This window comes from Aulostomus chinensis, chromosome 3 (assembly GCF_037954235.1).
Source record: "Aulostomus chinensis isolate RoL2024-O1b breed Wild chromosome 3, RoL_Achi_v1.0, whole genome shotgun sequence".
Classification (NCBI taxonomy): domain Eukaryota; kingdom Metazoa; phylum Chordata; class Actinopteri; order Syngnathiformes; family Aulostomidae; genus Aulostomus; species Aulostomus chinensis.
This window is the reverse complement of record NC_141322.1, coordinates 8,147,624-8,168,452: the sequence shown is the minus strand read 5'-3', so window position 1 is coordinate 8,168,452 and position 20,829 is coordinate 8,147,624. Positions and strand designations below refer to the sequence as shown.

The 20,829-nt window shown below is 41.2% G+C and overlaps 2 protein-coding genes across 4 annotated transcripts in view; both read left to right on the top strand.

Annotated features, from left to right (window-relative positions):
• cstf1 (cleavage stimulation factor, 3' pre-RNA, subunit 1) overlaps positions 1-9,334 on the top strand; it is a 16,465-nt gene extending 7,131 nt beyond the window's left edge. The window contains exons 5-6 of one of the 2 annotated variants that reach the window (XM_086198454.1): positions 531-921; positions 7,808-9,334. In XM_086198454.1, coding sequence (XP_086054580.1) covers positions 531-921; positions 7,808-8,067 — 651 coding nt within the window. In that variant the 3' untranslated portion in view covers positions 8,068-9,334. The remainder of the gene's footprint in view (positions 1-530; positions 922-7,807) is intronic. The other variant, XM_086198452.1, reaches the window with a different exon arrangement.
• On the top strand, positions 8,936-20,748 carry cass4 (Cas scaffold protein family member 4). 2 transcript variants are annotated; one of them, XM_086198451.1, is made up of 7 exons: positions 8,936-9,034; positions 14,200-14,330; positions 15,257-15,337; positions 15,461-15,577; positions 16,542-17,855; positions 19,081-19,164; positions 19,627-20,748. In XM_086198451.1, the coding sequence occupies exons 2-7, from the start codon at positions 14,313-14,315 to the stop codon at positions 20,041-20,043; spliced, it is 2,031 nt and encodes a 676-aa protein (XP_086054577.1). In that variant the 5' UTR covers positions 8,936-9,034; positions 14,200-14,312; the 3' UTR covers positions 20,044-20,748. The 2 variants fall into 2 exon arrangements, with proteins under 2 accessions (XP_086054577.1, XP_086054576.1); XM_086198450.1 differs by having other exon boundaries at positions 14,200-14,622.
• Positions 20,749-20,829: the final 81 nt, after the last annotated feature.

The window sequence follows — 20,829 nt, the reverse complement described above, 5'->3', positions numbered from 1 at the left end:
GAGCTCCTTGCTTTTACCCATCATGAGATGTGTCTTGTTTGACTACTTGGTGAAAAAACAACCTGTTTATTGGGCCATCAATTAGCACTAACCCAGCTGATGTTGGTTTGCACTTATAGGAAGTACAAAGACTAATTACTTTCAGATTTGAGATGGTATAGTGCCTTTCCTTGCCAAACTATACAGCTTTCCCATGGTGTGTTCAATACTTTTTTCCTGTGTTATTGCACATAATTCCACATAATCATTATTTGAATGTTGTGATTTCTTTTCATGTGTTGATTATTTGAGTTAATACCAGTGTCTGGAAGAAATGTCACATGAATTGCATCTTTGGAAATGAATGTAATGACAAAAAAGTTAATGCGTTCAATACTTATTTCCCCCATTGTATGTATATATGTGTATGTATATATATGTATATATATATATGTGTGTGTGTAATCATAAATTTTACAGTGGTAAAACACATTTCTCGGCTTTTATCTTGGTTGTCTTTCAATACCATCTTGTCCTCGTGTGTTTCCCAGGAAGCAGAAATGCTACGTTCCATCTCTTTTCACCCATCAGGTGACTTTCTTCTTGTGGGAACACAGCACCCCACTCTGCGTCTCTACGATGTCAACACCTTCCAGTGCTTTGTGTCCTGCAACCCACTGGACCAGCACACTGACACCATCAGCGGTGTCAACTACAATCCTACAGCCAACAGCTATGTCACCTGCAGCAAGGATGGTAACATCAAAATATGGGATGGTGTTTCCAACCGCTGCGTGAACACCTATGAGAAGGCCCATGATGGAGCTGAGGTCTGCTCTGCCATCTTCTCCAAGAACTCAAAGTACATCTTGTCCAGTGGCAAAGACTCTGTGGTCAAACTCTGGGAGATCTCTACAGGCCGAACACTGGTCAAATACACAGGTGATGATTTCTCTATTACCTAAACTGAGGTTATATGGGGTTCCCTCCATACCATGTTGCTATGGCACAGCGAGTACATTTACTGTTACTATTTCACTACAATGAAGGTTGGCCTGGCCAATGAAACAATACCAATATTTATCAAAAACAGAACTTTAAACTGCAATAAGAAATTTGCTCAACAGAATAGCATATAGTTAAGTCCAAAGTTAATGAACTGAAAACCACAATGACCTTATAGATCCACAAAATTTAGTTGCACAAACAATCCTTGTGTATGCTTCTTCCCTGGCTCATAAACCACCTGTCAAAACTAAGTATGTAGCAGTGTACTGTTTTATGGTATATCGCAATATCAAACAAGCACAACTATCAACCGTAGAGCTGTTCTCTTGTGACAGAAAAACTAACCTGTCTACAATGTCGGGCTTCAGGGATGCCCCTTGGCATGTCACTATGTCTCCACTGCCGCCTGTCGGAAGGAGAGCTTGTGGTTAGCACACAAAGGTACTGCTTTGCCTGGCAGCTTAGTGCAGGAAAGGCATCCTCATGTTCCTACCACCACTATCTCTCAGGTTATTACTGCCCCTGAACCGTGGGTGCAGTAAAGCAATATCCAATAGATTTCATTTGCACTTGATCCCACTGAGTGGCTGACTCAGATATATAATGGTGACCTGGTAAACCCAGTTGCACCTGCACTTCAACAAAGTCTTTTCCTCCAGCTGTAGGAGAAGCTACTTACACTCTCTTACACAGAGAAATGACCTGGTGATGCCAGCATCATTTATATCATTTTTTTATATCACCTTTTAAAGTCATTTTAATTTTGATGTATGCTTGCAGTTAGAGTATTTTGGAGACACTTTTGTTCCAAGCTATGCACAGAATACTTAAAACTGTAACATAACATAACTGACACACACACAAACGTCCAATGGTTCTGATAGTGTATAGAAAATAGGTATATTTATGCAAGTGGTTCTTGATGGTAAAAATGTTTTTCTGAATGTTTTACTGTCTGGCTAATTTTTCTATTTTCCAATTCAGCTCATTCAGTATGGCCGCAAATGGCAAGAGGGGAGTCTGTTACCAAAATATTGCATCCTCAGCCACTTTGTCAGTTGTAACACTTGAACAACATTACTCCCATTGTCTGCCATTACAACAACCAACCTGAGAGAATCCGGTTGGGATTCCAGTTTCTGAGACATCCCGCTGCTTTCAGAAATATGCTCCCTGGTGTCTTGCACAAAGTAAGTGGTCTAGAGACAAAGTAAGCGGTCTAGAGACAGGTTCTTTTCATCTTCCAGTTTTCTATAAAATTTACCGTCATACACATGTACGGGTCGCAGTTCCTGCTGGCCCACATATTAGTGGTCAGCTGGAAGTAAGACACTTCTATGAGCCAGGCAGCAAGACTGTATCTAACTTTGGTTTACATTTTGGGTAGTACCTCTCTTGTGAAGTAATTGCAACTTGGCAACTGTTATCCTGCATTGATGGCTTTTAGCAGCCCTATGAAGATGTCCGGTTCCACTTTTGCAATGAGATCTGCATCATAAGCAATAAAGTTCGGTCTGGGTTGTAGCATGCATGGTGAATTATGCATGTGAGAGAGAAGAGAAATTGACTCGAGCTAGCGGTTCTAATGGAAAATAAACTATTAATGTAAACAATATCTTGTCCTATATCACGTTTAAAAAGGGGTTAGAGTCAATGTAGCTTAAAAACTTGATATATTTCCCAGCCCACCCTGTCCCAAAAGTTACTTACTAAAACAAAATTAAAAATAGATTTATAAATATTGAAGTCTGACCATCCATCCATCCATCTTCACCCATCTATCGGAAATTGAGTCACAGTGTTAGCAACTCCAGCAGGGAACCCAAAACTTCTATTTACCTGGACACATTGACCAGCTCCAACAGGGGGATCCTGAGGATATTCCCAGGCCAGCATGGTGATGTAGTCCCTCCACCTAATCCTTGGTTTGCCCAGGGGCTTCCTCCGACCTGAACATGCCTAGAATACCTCCCTAGGAAGGTGCCCAAGGGGCATCCTACCCAAAGACCTAAACCACCTCAATTTGCACCTTCCGTTGCAAAGGAGCAGCAGCTGCCCAAGTCCCTCACGGATGACCAAACCTCCCACTGTATCCCTGAGGGAGACACCAGTTCCCTTTCTGAGGTAGACCATTTCGGCCCCTTGTACTCAAGCACTTGTTCATTTGGTAATGACCCATATTTCATAGGTGAGAGTTGGCATGAAGACTGACCAATGGATCAAGAGCTTAGCTCTGTTTTTGTAACAACGGTGGGATGGATCTAAGATAAGACCGCTCCCACTGCTCCAATTCTTTGGCCCATCTTGGTCTCTTAAGTCCCCTCACTTGAGAATAGAACTGTAAATCCCCTTCACTTGTGGTAAGGATTCATTCCTTACCTGAAGTGGACGATCCTCAATTTTCCTTCTGAGAACCATGTCTGCTGTATAGGTCAAATTCTCAGCCCAGCTGCTGTACACTGAGCTCCGAAATGATCCAGTTTGACCTGAAGATCATAAATTGATGCCAGCAGGACTATATCATCTGCCAGGTGCAGTGATTTAACCTTCAGCCCATTGGACTGCAACTCCCCCACAACCATAACTATGTCTCAAAATCCTGTCAATGAAAATCACAAAGGACTGATAGCAAGGCACAGCCCTGGAAAAGGCCAACTGAAACTGGATATGAGTCCAACTTATTGCTGAGAACTAAAACACAGCCCCTGCTTTGGGCATAGAGAGATAGGATCGCCCTGAGTAGCTTCCCCCCCCCACCCCATACTTCTGCAGCACTTCCCTCAATGTCCCTCAAAGAAAGTGTTTGCCTTTCTACAAATCCACAAAACTTTTGTAGATCAGCTCGGCAAATTCCCATGGACCATCCAGGATCCTTGCAAGAGTGAAAAACTGGTAGGCTGTTCTGTGATTGGGATAGAATCTGAGGTGTGGCTACTTGCTGAACTCTGTGTCAGTAAAGCACATCCAAACCAGAGGTTAATGATTCAGGGGCGTAGATATGCTTTTCACTCATTCTGTCTGGGAATGTAGGTATTGGCTATTATAGAGGTACTCACATTTTTTTTCTCTGAAGATAAATTTGTATAACCGTCAAGCATTCATTTTTTTCTTTTTATAACATTATTTTTAAACAAGTTATGCAAATGTAATTATTAATGGTGAATAGGAATATGCTTTTAAAACATTATTTAATATTTAAGTTTAAAGTGTGTAAGTCAGAATTTCATTTAGCCAAAAACATGGCTTGTTTAGTGGCTGTATAGTGAAACTGATTGAAAGTGGATTTTGTTATATCGCTTATCATATCCTTTGATGGGCCTTAGTTCTATGAGTGACTTGCAAACAGTCAGTCATTGAACTGGTGGTTTGTCTGGGTTCTCATTTGACATGTGACACAACAGAAATGGCATTGGTGAAAACTTGATAAAAAAAGGACATGTCAGATCACCACTGGCAGTTTTATTTTGGAGTCTGATTTTAATTTTATATCACAGATATGAACTGTAATAAAACATTTCACTGGGACACATGGGCTCGTCCCCCCCATGAGGAGGAACTGGAAGGGTCCGGTGCCTTGTGAATCGGGCAACAGACCAAGGTGGGGGCCTCAGCAGTCTGATCCCTGGCTTCCCTCCGGCAGGGAAGGAGCCAGAGGTGGTGGAAAAGGTTGAGTGTTACCGGCTGGTCTAACCTCGACACATAGCAGTGGTTCCACAACTCAAGTCCTTGAGAGGGGTTGGACTCTCTCCTTTGTTGGAGTTGCTCCGATGGTGGAAGAAATACTTTGAAGAACTCCTCAATCCCACCAATATGTATTCCATGGAGGAAACGTAGTTGCATCCTGTGGGGGATACTCAGGGAGTATGGGGTGGATGGCCCCTTACAAAGGGCCATTCAGTCTCATTCCCGAAGGTGTGAGAGTCTGGTTTGCGTTGCTAGCAATGAAGTTGGACTTGTTCCCAGTGAGGGTTTGACACACAGATAAGTGGAGGAAAACGCATCTGTGATGAGCTTTTTAAAACAATTTAGAACAAGCAGAAGAAACAAAACATAACAGAACTCCCAAGCAGCACCCATCTTGATTTCTTCTAGCTCTGTGTTGTTCATGGTATGGTTCCCTATTGCATTAAGCTTAATCCTGAGTCTGATCCAGACCAGTGAGCATTGAGCCTCACCTGGCAGCTTTTCAGGGTCACCCAAGAATACCTTTTCTTTACTACTGGGGTCTGGTTTACTTTTGAACCGGTAGTGGTACCAAACTGTAGCTATTTTCAGTATTTGACTTAAAAAAAAATAGTTCCAATTGAGACGGCGCAATTTCAACATTTGTATTTATTTAGAACATTCTGTTTTTACTCAAACAAGCGTAAAGTATTTAATTTTACAACTAAACGAGTAGTAGGACCGTTTGACAATTAGTATATTTGCAGCAGGGTGCACACACAATGCGTTTCGGTTAGTAAATCTGACTTCTGACCATTAATCTTACGTCTCTCTTACCACTGCCTTGGTGAGACAAACGTTAAGTCAGTGCTGTGTTAAGTAATTCAGAGATATGTATTGGAATTCCTGAAAGGTAACGCTAGCAGTGAACATCATGGATATTCAGTCTCTCCCAGCTTCATATCTTGTATGTATGATGGTCTCAGGCAGATTGTCTGTTCATTGGGTGTGGTCTGGCACATCCATTGTTTATTGCTATTTTGGGACACTATGTACTGTGGGACTCCCTCTTTGTGCCATGGTTTACACTCTGATTTCCTGCCCTTTAAATAACAACCTGAGGCTGAATACACCCTCTCTGCTCTCTCCGCTCTCTGCCATGTGCCTGGAACCATAGGTTGCTTAAAAAGGGCCCCATGGAGACCAAGGGATGTCCCTTAAAACATCTTTACAAAATCCTCATGGTGATTGTTTGTAACTAATTTCCCTCATAAACAGTCCTGAAAGAGGTCTTACAGGGGTTGACCCATGGCAGAAACAGTACAAGGGCCTTAAAATTCCTTTGGTGGAAATTGATGAAAGTTGTAGAGGTTGATTAGTATTAGTAGAACCTGGCTGCCACAGTAGCAAATAACTGCACAGCCTATCCTACATTTTGGGATACACAAATTCAAAGATATATGATCATTGTGTTACATTACCTGAAATCATTGAAAATATATTATAGGACTGCTTCATCCATGAATGATGAGCATGATGAGTTGTTACTGGAATCCATCAACATTAAACTGAAAGTTAACTGCTTTTTCCACCTGAACTGAAATTGTTCTGCTGTCATTGTTTTACTAGGGTGCACATTTGTCGCCCAAGCAACATCTGCATTTTATTTAATAGTTTTTAAAGTAACTTTAGGGAACCTAATTATTTAATCTGATATATTGTATTAAAAGCAATCTCAAGCAAACTGCAATTAAATTTTGATGGTTTCGATCAATGTTAAAGACATAAACATTTTTCTGCTCCAAAATATCAATGTTTTATCAGCAGTTAGTTCATGTTAGTCAGAGTACACTGCTGTTTTTCAAAGCAGGCTCATTGTTTTGTGTTGAGCTCTACCTACTGAATATTCAGCATGACACTGACATTTTGCCTGTTTGAGTGACACTGCACTGTCTACTTGGATAATGCTGATCGACATTGTCTGATGAATTAAACCATGCAGCTGACTCACGGGGACTGGTTGTTGCTTGAAATTGGTGTATAAACATTGTGACTGTAAAATAGTTTGTCCACTAGGTGGCACTGATATTTTGTTTTTTTTTTCCACTGAAATGTCCTGCTTGGTACTTATGAGGGTACTTTCAGGTCTTTAAAATAGTTTCCCTCAGTTGGTCTAACTAAACTATTAGTGAGGCTGGTGAGCAATGTCAGATTTGCAACAGACCTTGTGACTGTTCAATATGCATTTTAAAGTGGGTGATTATGAAAGTGGTGTTTTTTTTCTCTTCCACTGATCAAGATCTTGTTAACTAATTAACAAACATACATGATGCGTCTGTAGCCAGTAAACCCTCACTTGATGCTAGTTTTGAGGTGTTGAGAAAATGGGGAAATGACACACTAGCTGGGTTTACATGGAGCCTAATATTCCAATTAGAATCGGATTAGAAGCCCAAACCGAATAAAAATGTTCCATAAAACACCTCAATCGGAATAAAGAGGCCTAAACCGAATGGAATTTCATTTAGTTTCACAGGGGTAGAATATTCCTTTTCCCTAACCGATCAGATGTAAAATCTTATCATGTAAACCGTGAAACGGAATGCTGTCAGGCTGTGTTCTCTCTGCGCATGCTCTGTCTTGACGTAAATGCGCAGTGACGTTTCCTCACTTGGTAAAAATGGCGGCTTCCAAGCAGCAGTGCATGCAGAGCTGGTGTGTGGCGGAGAGTTTATTTTTAATACAAACTCTCAAAGACCTGAACATTATTGCACGCTTAGACGGTAGGAAAACAAGAAATTCTGAACTGTTCAAAAAAGTCCACGAAAAACTCAACAAAGCCGGCATCAACCGAAGCATCGAACAATTAGAAACCACCGGAAAACTCTGAAGACCGGCTACTACAAGGCTAAAAACTACAACAACAAAAGTGGATATGATCCCACAAACTTTCCGTTTTTGCGAGCTGATGGACGAAATTATGGGTGGTTCCGATTAAATGAAGTGGCACATGTAAAAACCAGATCGGAATAGATCACATCACATGTAAAACAGTTGACCCGAACTCTTCAATCGGAATAATTTCAATCGGAATGAAGAAAAAGTCTGCATGTAAACGTGGCTACTGACATAGATATGCCGTCTTGGTGTGTTTCAGGTGCAGGACTGAGCGGCCGTCAGATGCACCGTACGCAGGGTGTGTTCAACCACACAGAGGACTATGTGCTGCTGCCTGATGAGCGCACCATAAGCCTGTGCTGCTGGGACTCGCGCACAGCTGAGAGGAAAAACCTGCTGTCCCTGGGTCACAATAACATTGTCCGCTGCATTGTCCATTCACCAACCAATCCTGGCTTCATGACCTGCAGCGATGACTTCAGAGCTCGCTTCTGGTACCGACGCACCACAACGGACTGAAAATCCAGCCTAATCTTACCATGTCAATATCAAAACAGGATGTCTGAAGTTTCCATGTACCCTGTGTGGCCTTCCACAACCTCACTGAACTTTCACTTTCTGACTTTGGTAGTTCGTCATGTTTACTTGATTACAAACTGTCAAGTGATGTTTTGGGGAAAAAGATGTCTCATAGTTCAAATAAAAACAATTTTGTTGAGTTAAAAAGTCTTAACATTTAGAATTCTTCAGTTGTAACCCTCATTTCTCATTAGCTTGTGGTTGTACACTGCTTTAATCTACATTTTTGTTGTAGTTTAGATTCATATTAAACTGTTAAAATCAGCAGGCATTCTCAGTTAATTTGATGCTGCAAAAATTCCCTCAGCACTCACCACAGATAGTACACATTATCACAGTTGTGCACTGCTGTTATTGTGTTGGCTGCTTTTCTCAGATGCTAAATTCACAAACAGTGCTCAGGTAGGAGTCTGAATATAAAGCATTTTCCTCCTCATTGGTCACAATACTCAGTGTAAGAAATGGAAAAAAACATCAAGTCTCCTAGTTTTTCTTCTGGGAACTGGGAAAAAAAGCATGTATTATAAAGAAGAAGCCAGATGAGACGGGATCAAATACTCCACCACCCACCCATCCCCCACTGGCAAAGTAAACTAATGATTAATGATGTGCTTCTGCTTTTCAAGGGAGATGCAGGGATGATGGCATATCGCAGTTTGAGAAAAAATAGTGCAGTGAGTGTGTCTGTGTGTGTCGGTAGGTTTTTTTTTTTTTTTTTTTTAAATCTCTAGGCCAATGGAGGTGCAGGAAAGCACGAAGTTTCCCCACCCAGTGTGTGAAACAGCCAGCCTCCCAGTGACAGTTTAGACTGTTTGTGAGACAGATGAGGGAAACGCTCTTGGTTGTGATGATTACTGAAAACTGATTGAAAGCCTGTGTGACCACTGAAGAAAACATCAAAAACATGGTGAGTGCTTAATCAGGATTTTAAAAAAGTTCTGGTAGTGACATCATTATTTGTATGTGTTTCATTGTGGTGTCTGTAGATGTCTTGTGTGCTGCTCATCTCGAGTAATTTCCCTCTTGACCATCTGGTGGGTCTTTCACTTGTAATGTCATCTACCCAGTATTACTATTCAGCTCATCTGAAATGTTGTCATAAGCTGTGAGGGCTTAAACTTTGTAGTTTATAGACAGACAAGCTTTAGAAGTGAAAAGAGCCTGTGTCCCATACTTCTTTGTTTCTTGACCAAAAGAATAAAATAACTTGTCAATCATACATCTGAGTGACATGGTTGCGCCCGATTCAAAGTCAGCTTGATGGCTTGTACAGCTAAATGCAAATGTTGGACAGGATGTGGTGGTACTTTGGGCAGTGCTCCATTACAATTCCACTTTCTGAATGTGGTTTAATGTAGCCAATTGCAGTTTGATGTATTCATCAATCACAGAATTGCTGGCCATGTTTTGTCTAATCTTTAGTTCAGTTTACACAGTTAATATAATATAAAGGTCTAATATTTATGCACCATGTAGTGAAGGATAATATGCATCATCCTGATGTGTTCTCATGAGAAGAAAAAGGTTTATTTGTCTTCAATAACAAAAAGGGAAGATTAGTTCCTGACTCACTTTCTTTCTATGCAGTTGCTTCATATTGGAATTTATTCATATTGAGTTCATCTAGAGCTATTTTGGGATGCTTTGCTTTAGCATCTGACAGCAGTAGTCAGTAGACATTCATAAGAGGTGATGCTTGCTGCGAGAAATGAGCATCCACTCATCATTTTTCCCTTCTGGAATTAAGTAGTTATCCAGTTACCAATTGCTGAGGATTAATTTCCCTTAGGTGTGAGAGGCCCTCCATGTTCACCCTATCAGATACAAATGTTTATGTGAACTGATCAACAGGCTCCTGAATGGAAGAAAATAAGCATGGCCAACAGAAGAGAGACACTGTAAATGGTAATTAAATAATTATGCCATAATGCTCCTCCTGAATGGTTAATTAGAAGATGAGCTGTGAGATTTAAATAGGAGGATTTTTGGTTGACTGTGTGGACAGCAGCAATCAAGTCTAGGGGGTCATTAAGTTGAGGATAGAAGAAGACTGAAAGTGTTCAAGACTTCCGGGACACCAAGGAGAGCTGCCTCAGTAGAAGAGGTCTTGAAACCAGATTGAAAAGGGTTTGGAAGGCCAGTCCAGGACAGAAATAGAAGTGGTCTGACACAACTGGCTCAAAGGTTTTGGATAGAAATGAAAAAAAACTTAGTGGTCAGTAGTTCTGCATAACATTAGGGTCAAAGGAGGGCAAGCAGAGGTTCTGGCTTTGTCAGAGGAGAGACAACTTACAGAGTTTTAAGGAGCAGATGGTTTGGAGAAGAATGAATCAAATGGACAAGTGATTGCTTGGTTAGGCCTGGTAAGTGTGAGGACATCCTCTGGGGACAGATGGAAACTGTCTGGGAGGAAGAGAATATGGTTTCTAGAAAATTAGCCAAGAACTGACTTATAGCTCTTTCCTTTAAACGGATAAATGCACAGTAAGCCTGTTGCTGTGTAAAGAGGGTGATGTGACCGCAGTTTCAAATATGCAACATTAGCACTATAAGTTTAATAGAAGTACAGCAAAAACAATGAGATCACACTGAGAGCAGGCAGAAGATGAAACTGCGGAAGTATGAGTATAAATAACCATGTGTGTGAGCAGTGAGATAGGTTCCTGTCACAGTTCCATGAGCCTGCAGCCCGCCTGATATTTGCCGCTCCAACTCTCCAGTACATCCTAATGTGTTTCTAATCCTAAATTCACTTTAAGTCCTATCACCAGCACATTAGTTCTACCAAAACCCTCCACTCATTTCCCTTGCTAAGTGTAATTAACTTATTTTTATTTCCAGCTTCTTGCTTGCCAGTGACCAACTTCATGTTGGATCAGCCCATCTAATGGGGGTCAAACTGTACAAAAATTGTTACTCTCTCCCTCTTCTTTAAGGATCTATTCATGAAATGTTAGAGGTCAAGCTGAAAGTAAACAAATGACACAAAGACGGTTTGCAGAATTTAAATCAAGACCCCCAAAAGTGAAAAAAACAGTCACACAAACAGATGACATTATGAGCAGAGGCAACAATTTGACTCATCAATAGGTACTCTTATAACATGACCCCAAAAATGATCAAATGGATAAATCAAAGTAAAAAGGCCTGCCTTTGGGGAGGTTAAATGGCCAGTGACAGTTTTGACAAAGCTTTAAACCGTTTTGTGTGTTTGTGTTTAAGACCGTGTTACAAAATTCTCAACAGTTCCCATGCAGGAAATACCAGGGCAGCTTTAGCAAGTCAATGTCACTGCCTTCAGTCTCAACTGCCTCCACTTGGCTTTGTTTTGGTTGGAAAGAGGCTTGACTACAATGATTTTCCATGGAGCACATCTGTGGATCATTTAAGATAAAAGATCGAGCAGAAAACAACTTTTTGCATTTATGATACTGTGGTGTAGCACGTCTTTATTGACTTGCTTGCTTCCTGTCCAGAAATACATCGGCTCAAATGTTTGGCTCTGTCTCAATTTGAATACCCTGCTCCATGAGGAAAAATGAACATTTTCTAGTTTCAACTGTGACAGATATGTTGCTTGCCACCAAGGCTCTTGTGCTGACCCGACCCTTGGGTTATGACCAAGTTGTCAAGCTGTAAAAGTTCATTTTGAACCAGGAGGATGCATTCCTACACACTAACTCCTGAAATAGTTCCTGTTCCAGTGGCCCTTGAGTGCTAATCTCTGCCCATGTAGATTTAATAATGGTTATTCAGATGCTGTGTCAGAGTGAATTATTGTGAGACAACTTACTAAAGTTTTTACAATAAGAATTTTTATGATCCAATTAATAACTGGCTTTGGCAGATTTTTCTGATTATGATCAAAGACAGACAGGCAGATAGGTGATTGAAATGCTCACTCTTGTTACTTGACTAATTACTTAAAATACCAGTGCAGTGGCTTAAACCTATTTTCTTGAGGCTTTGGCCTCCTTTCAGTGCACACAAATACTGTCAGTTAAATTACCTGAGAGTATTACTTAATTAATAATTACTTATTTTATTATCAGCTTAATATTATTTCTTTTGAATTGCAGTTCTGATTGAGGGCAATTTTACATTGAGTACTTTCTAATTTATGTCACTTTTTTACTGAGTTTTGAAATTAAGAATCCACTTGCCCCACATCCTGCAAACTTTTGATTAGAAGCAGTTGAAATGTCAGGGGGCCCATTTTGGGCAATTTTAAAAGTTTGGTCTTACGCCTGACAGGCCGATGTCAATTTGTGAACAGGACGGAAATGAAAGGAAAGGGACAGGCAGAGACAGCTGTGCAGTTAAAGGATTGAAGCCACCTGTTGGAGAACTGATTTGTGAAAACAGGCGTCTGCAGGAATCCAACAGCCACAGCTGAAATTGACTTTGTTACTTACCCTAGCAGACACACAAGGAAGAGCATAAGGCATTACTACAGACATCTGATACTTTCCTGTAGTTTCAAAAAGGTTGTTAATAAAATAATCAGGTCAACTGACTCATTGCAGTATCTGGAATTGAAACTGCTCTACGTTTATAGAGAAATGTCTGGACTTTGGTGGCAACACCATAATTGTTGGCAGTATGGCTGCTGTCAAATCCCTACGTATTTCACTTGCATTCCATGACCCAGAGGATTAGGAAGGCAGTCTGCTGAGGCTTGAAGTGTGTGTGTGTGTGTGTGTGTGTGTGTGTGTGTGTGTGTGTGTGTGTGTGTGTGTGTGTGTGTCCAAAGAGGTGACAGGCCTCCATCCCAACAGGTGGTGATTGCATGGGGCTCCAATGGTAAAAGGGCTCATTGTTGCAGAGAATTCCATTTGAGCTGGCAAAAGCAACTAAATATTTGATCATTTAAGTAACTAGTACCCATTGTTTTATCTAGTTTATAGTTGTGAGATTGCAGACTTCAAACTGATCTCTGACAGATTTTCCTTCATTTTGATATACAGTGTTCTGCAATGTTACGGATCCTCACATGTTAAAAAGAACTTTCCAATACCAGTATTATGTGTATGTGCGTCCTTACTGTCATCTCTGACTGTCAGGAGATTTTGTGACACACAATCAGCTGTCCCAGAGGTCATTCCTGCATGGAGTTAGTATGTTCTCTCCACGCCTGTATGGGTTTTGAGATGTGCTGCACAATGTCTGACATATTTTTGAAAAGCATCTGATGTTTCTGGTGTCCTAGTGAGGGTGAATATATAATTTGGAATGGTTTTGTTACCTAATAATACAGAACATGCAAGCACATGCAGAAACAAGAAATAATATTATATGGCATTAAGTCAAATCACTTTTATTTATATAGCACCAAATCACAATAAAACCTATCTCATGAAACTTTACAGCAGGTATAGAACTGCAGTTTTTAAAATGAATTAATATTAAAAGAGACCCAAAAATTCCCCATTGGCAAAAACAGAAACAGCGGTGACAAAAGAACATTCTTTAAAAAGCAGAAATGATATTTGAGGGGATAGCTTTAACAAAAATGTATAGTTTTTGTGAAAAAACTGAGCACCGGACTTTAAAATTGGTGCTAACTCAAATATGTGAAAATTTTGGCTGACTTGGGGCTATATTTTGTTGTAGCACATAATGCTTATTATGAATGCAAAAGTTTTAAACTTTAGACAGCTACTGACATGGTAATATCAGGACTATGGGCCTACAAAGCCATCTTCCTCTGTGAAGGTCCATGGTGTTTTGCAATCATGTGGATTACATTACTGCCACCTATTGGATTATACATCTTTGTACTAAACTTTACAGTGCCTACGCCTCTCCAGCTTCTTATAAAGCCAGTGAATGAAAGACAGAAAGAAAAAAACGAGACAAGGAAAAAAAGAATGAAAGACAAAAGGGAAGCAAGAAAAAAAGAGGCAAATATAAGAGAGACTGCAACTGGGCTGCCCAGCCCTTAATCAGGATCTTTTCAATAACAATATAGAAACAGACCTGTCTGACTTTGACAATAATGTTTTGCAACACTACCTGCAAATGTATTTTTACCTGCTAATTTTTTATTTTCTTTTTCTGTTCTTATTTTAGAACAAACTTGCCAAGGCTTTGTATGACAACACTGCAGACTGTGCAGATGAGCTGGCCTTCAGGAAGGGAGACATCATCATAGTGTTGGATCAAAGTGTGGCTGGCACCAGTGGATGGTGGATGTGTTCTCTGTATGGAAGGCAGGGGCTGGCCCCTGCAAACAGACTGCAACTTTTACTGCAAAGTTCTAGCACTGCAGGCCCCTTAAGCCATGTCACACACAAACTCAAAATAAGTGATGCTCACACTGATGACAGTGTGCAGAATATTTACCAGATCCCAACTGTACCCCTCAACGCCAGCATTCAGCAGGATCATGCATACATGGATATGATCTATAGGGTCCCATCTGCCCCCTTAATCTCAAAAAGCCCCCTCCCTTCAGCATTTAAGTATAGTATAGAGGGACCTGGTGGAAATAAGGTATCGATGCAGTTTCCATTTTATATGAAAAAGAGCATAACTCTGATGAAGTTATTAGTCTGTCTTTTGCATCAAGGTCAAAGTTGGTCCTCTTCTTTGGAAAATGTTTACTCTGATTAGAGGGAGACTGGAGCAGAAATGCAGCACTGTGAAACCCCTACTGGCAAAAACAACTTACAGATGGGGACCAAGGGCCTCTATATGTGGACAAGCATGCAGCCCCTGGGTCGTTATGGGCCTGTAAAAGGCAGGCAGATGCAGAATTAAGACATGTTTAACTTCAAACACTAGCTCTTGCCACCAGAAAGACAGTTGTGTCTGTATGGGTGTTTGTATTGATGCTTTTGCAGCAGAAGACAAATTTACCTACATGTTCACTATTTCCTTTCCTGCGCTGAGGGAGTCCTGTTCCCCTTCTGCAGTAGCCACAGAATTTTCAATGAGCAGCATGGTTTCTATTGTAGGACTGTTTTAACCTGCAAAATGGTGTTCTCAAAGGGTGTCAGAGCAGACACTGTCCACATGTAATGATTGTGTATACAATGTATTGCTGCAGAGGTCAATGGGGTAGATATAGCTTTGATCAAAGTGTTGCTAGTTAAAACCAACATAACAGCCTATCTGTTGTTTGCAGCCTTCTCTCCTCTGCATGTCTGATCATAAAGGAGAAATTTATGATGTCCCAAGCCAAACAAGACAAACCTCTCTTTGCAATGTGAGGATCTACATATGTACTCTACAAAATATGCCCATCTTAATTGTAGATATATTACATCTCTGGGTGATATTGCTCTCCCTTAAAGTAATCTTCACTGTTATCAAAATATTCTCATTTCAGAAGTCAACTACTGCAAGACATGTACCCCGAAAACACTCGCTGAATACAATTTCAGAGCTGGAGAAGAAATTTGACTCTCAAGAGAGTTTAAAGTGCAGCAGTCCAGGAGAGTTTTGCGTAAGTTTCAGATTTGTTTTTGAGCTGTTAATGAAGCAAGAGCCCATGTTGTGCTCACTTTAAAATGCAAGCTTGATTTTAACATGTTTTATATACCTTTCTTTTATCACATCCTCTGAGTGTTTGGTATGCTTCAAATGAGTTGTTTATGAACTCAGAAGTAAGATGGGAAATCATTATTATACCTGATCTCCAATAATAGTCTTTTGGGTCTTTGAGTTTGATGCAGTCATACAAATATGCAATTTTAATACCAAGAAAAATGTTTAAAGTATACAGATACTTTTATTGAGGGGTGGGCGGGGGGGGGGGGGGGTTCTGTCCCATTGTGTCCTGTAATGTTGTATCTTTGTATTAGTGTGCCCTGTCAGTGTGGGGCCCTCTGTGTAAGACACTTTGGTCAGTCATGCAGTGTGCACAGTAGCCAGCAGCTAATTTGCATTAATCACTTACCAGTAGACTGTATATAAAACAATCAACTGCACTGATTGTGGTTTTATGGCACTGTGTGGTGTAGATGTGTTCACAGTTTTTATGGGCAGGCATGATACCTGAAGAGGGTGAAAATGAACCTGGTCATCATATTTCCATAACTGATGACTGGAGGTGGAGCTGATTAATACCTGTGACTACTTCAGAGACTTGATGTAGGAATGAATGCTGGTTGTCATGATGTGGGGTATGAGTTTTTCTTCCCCATTGTGAAAGGTGCACTACACAAATAATGGCAGATACTTTTGTTTCTTCCCAAATGTGATGTGTGAAATCTTGTAAAAGATGTGAAAATCTTGTAAATGAATTATAGTCTCAGAAAAATTTGAAGCCCAACTTGCTTTACACCTTTACATTAGGTCTTTTAACCACGACTGCCACACCTCTCCCATCATGCAATCTTAACAGCATTTGATTCACAGCACTTACTAAAATAAATAAGAAAATATACTGACTTCATTTTTGTGTACAGATGTATGCAGTTCCATCACCTCTGCCTCAGGACAACAACTATGACATCCCAGTCCCCTTAGCCACAGAAATCCAACACAAAAGGATTGGTGGATACAGCACCCTTCCCAGTCCCCACAAGACCGAGTGGATATATGATGTGCCAATGGGTCCCGAGAATCAAAGTTCCTCTCAGAGTTTTTGTGACACTTTGCCTGTTAAAATCACTAGCAGGCAGATCTATAATGCACGTCTATCACGTGTTTGCCAAGATGAAAGAGGCAGTCTAAATCCTATGCATTATGATATTCCAAAACCCAGTTCTCTTGACCTTTTGAGTCCACCCAAACTTCTACCAAGACTGCCAATTTATGACAAGCCCCCAACCCAGAGGCTCAGTGAAGCATATGCTGATCTACCGAAAGAAGAATATCTCCCTCAAGGTCTCAATGGTCCCCCTGGTGATCATATACCTTTGGAGTGCCGTTGTGAATCAAGCAATGCCAATGACCTCACAAGGGTACGTTTGCATCGTATGACAAAGTTTCTGACCTGCACATCTTTGCAAGACCTTGAAGGAAGCGGGGAGTTGTTGGTGCAGGAGGATGATGGACAAGGCAAAACCTTGCCATTCAGTGCAGTAGACAGTCAAAGAATTAGCACAGCCTCCAACTCCTCCACTAGCTCCTGTGACTCTATGGTTCTGAGTTCATCCTCTCCAGAGCTCCTGCAAGAAGTAACTCTCAGCCAGGAAGAGGCCTGCTGCAGACTTTTGGAGCTACAAGAATTAGTGTGCAGGGCTGTACCACGGCTCATGGAGTTTGTCAGTAGTTGCTGGAGAAGCAAAGAACATCTGGAAAAACACTTGGAAGAGATTAAACTGGCTGCAGATGGGATTGCATGTTCTGTGACATGCTTTCTGAATTTTGCCTTGGACATTAAGGGCAACACACAACATTTAAGTGATGCCAACCTTCAGACAAGACTCTGTAAACAGCTGTCCATTGTGGAGGACTCAGGTGTGATAGTACAAAAAACAGTGGATGCACTAAACATGGCCAACTGGCCTCTAAGCACTCTATGTCAAGACTTGGGACAGGTCCAGACACCTGATCAACTGGAACGCTTTGTAATGGTGGCTCGTACAATACCAGAAGATGTTAAGCGTCTGGTGTCCATCATTAATGCCAATGGTAAGCTACTGTTTAAAGTTCCTCAGAATGATCAAGAGAACCACAACAACAAAGCACGTCAAAGAGACAGAAAGAAAAATCCAGACATAGCTCAACAGCAAGGACACCCTGCGGAGGATGACAATGACTATGTGGAACTACAGGTGAAAACATTTCTTGAAATCATAAATAATGATTTAAATAAATGGAAAGCCATCAAGTAAAGGACATACTGAGTCTTTCCTTTCATCAAAGTAGAGTATCTCACTCTCATCAAAGTTTTCCCGTTAAGTGTTGTGGGGGGCTGGAGCCTGTCCCAGTGGCTACGGGCGAGAGGCAGGGTACACCCTGGACAGGTCGCCAGTCCATCGCAGGGCCAACACATATAGACAGACAACCATTCACACTCCCATTCATACCTACGGTCAATTTAGAGTATTCAGTCAGCCTAGTCCCCAGTTGGACGGTGGGAAGAAGCCGGAGTACCCGGAGAGAACCCACGCAGGCACAGGGAGAACATGCAAACTCCACACAGAAAGATTCCGTGCCTGAGCCAGGACTCGAACCCGGAACCTTCTTGCTGTGAGGCGACAGCGCTAACTGCACCACTGTACCGCTGGACTTAAGTTTAAAAAGTAAAAGTACAATTTGCATACACCCTTGAAAAAAACCAACAGAGAAGATTGACAGAAAAAAAAATCAAGAACATGTTAAAATGGAAGGGCTGATCATTTTCCATATTCTTTAGCTTTTGTTAATATGTCTAGTTTACACACATATTACATACATACAAGTTAAACCACCTTTGTGATGGTTATTTCTGTGAATGAATGAATTGATACATATAATGCACCAGTGTGAGGCTAATGATGTGAAAAAGAGTACGGTTCCTTCATTTTATTTCTATTTGGATGAGTAAAGTATCCATCCATCTTCTACCACTTATCCTGTTAAGGGTCACGGGGGAGCCTATCCCAGCAGCCTTCGGGCAAGAAGTGGGGTACACTGGACAGGTTGCCAGCCATGCCTATGGTCAATTTAGAGCATATAATTAGCCTAGTCCCCAATTGCATGTCTTTGGACTGTGGGAGGAAGCCGGAGTACCCGGAGAGAACCCACACAGGCATGGGGAGAACATGCAAACTCCACACAGAAAGATCCCGTGCCCAAGCCGGGACTCGAACCTGGAACCTTCTTGCTGTGAGGTGACATTGCTCACCACTGCGCCACTGGGCCGCCCATGAGCAAAGTAATCAGCTCAAATAAGTCTAGTCAAAAATAATGCTTTTTCAAGATAGCAAAGTATTTATACTCTTCTGTCCACTACTGCCTCTGAGGGAAATCAAAACTTTTTAAAATGCAAAGACTTTGTTTTTGAATTTTTTCCAGACTAAAGATGACTCTGAAAAGCAAGAAAATGAAATTCAAAAAGAACCAAAAGAAAATGCTACAGCAGCCTTTCACAAGGCAAAGGTGAGTATCATTGGGTGGTTTTGCTTATAAAAGGGGCAGCATGGATTGAAAGTAAAATGGCCATCTAGCAACCGAACGGCTGATGGTTTGATCCTCTCTTCCTCCGAAGACCATGTCAAAGTTACATTAAGCAAGATACTGTACCCCAATTTCCCCTGATGGTAAGGTTGAGACCCTATATGGCAATCTCTAACGTCAGTGTGTGTGTGTGTGTGTGTGTGTGTGAATGAATAAATGAATGAATGAGACAAGATTGTAAAGCACCTCGAGTGTGCTAAGATAGGAGTTGGTATTGAAAATACAGTCCATATCGCCAAGAGATTTCTTCCTAAAAGAGCATGAACAGGTATCTTTCTGTTAATGTATCTGCAATGGAACTTCTCGGAATATATTGCTTTCTTTGCAGTCAAAAACAGACAGTGACCTTCTTCACCTTGTTTTTCCCATTTATGCATTGTTCAGGGTGACAAAAAGCAACTTTCCTCAGAGTCTTGTGATGGCACGGATGAACATCGACCAGCTTCCATGTCAGAACACTGCCGTCTCTACTTTGGTGCTCTACAGAAGGCCATTGGGGGATTCATAGGGAGCCTGCAAGATGGCCAGCCACCAGAAAGATTCATCTCACACAGTAAACTGGTGATCATGGTGGGCCAGAGACTGGTGGACACTTTGTGCAGAGAGGCACAGCATGGCGGTTCTAGCCAGAGCCTCCTGTGTAAGAGCAGCCACCTGTGTGCTCTCCTAAAGCAGCTAGCTGTAACTACAAAGAAGGCAGCATTGCACTTTCCAGATAGGCAAGCTCTGCTTGAGGCTCAAGAATTTGCAAAGGAACTAGCCCAAAGAGCACAGCACCTTCGCTTATCTCTTAATCTTTGAGACCACACATAAAGCTCAGTGATTTGTTTGTACATCCATATAGATATCTATGTCCTTGTCTGTCCACATCGAAATCTACCAGTTTCCTTCTTAACTGTTGTTAATGATATTGGTGTTAGGAAGATTAGCTTGGACAAAAACAATTTTTCTATGAAATTATATTTGTGCTAAACTAAAAAAAACTTCACAACAATGAAATTACACATATATGATCCTTTACAAGCCCATCCATCCATCCACTGTCTTCCGCTTATTCCTCTTAAGTGTTATCGGGGGCCTGGAGCCTATCCCAGCGGCTACGGGCAAGAGGTGGGGTACACCCTGGACATGTCGCCAGTTCATTGCAGGGCCAACACATATAAACAAACAACCATCCACACCTATGGTCAATTTGGAGTATCCAATTAGCCCCAATTGCATGTTTTTAGATAGTGGGAAGAAGCCAGAGTACCCAGAGAGAACCCACGCAGGCACAGGGAGAACATGCAAACACCACATGGAAAGATCCCATGCCCAAGCTGGGACTCGAACCCAGAACCTTCTTGCTGTGAGGCGACAGTGCTAACCATTGCACCACCATACCGCCACTTAATATGTTTGGTATCATATACAACACTTTTATATTCTCTGTTGTATGTATGTAATCTGTGCATTTGTTTGAAATATAGTCTCTCCTGGGTAGCTGTTTCATACAAATTAATATGTGAATAAATATATGGAAATAATTAAAAAATGTACATGCATTCACTTTCTTTTCTTAGCAATAGATTGAATGCAATACATGCT

Coding starts and splice junctions, on each gene's coding strand:
- cass4 (XM_086198450.1), top strand. Junction 15,338..15,460: donor GACAAACCTCTCTTTGCAAT/GTGAGGATCTAC, acceptor TTCTCATTTCAG/AAGTCAACTACTGCAAGACA. Junction 15,578..16,541: donor GCAGTCCAGGAGAGTTTTGC/GTAAGTTTCAGA, acceptor TTTTGTGTACAG/ATGTATGCAGTTCCATCACC.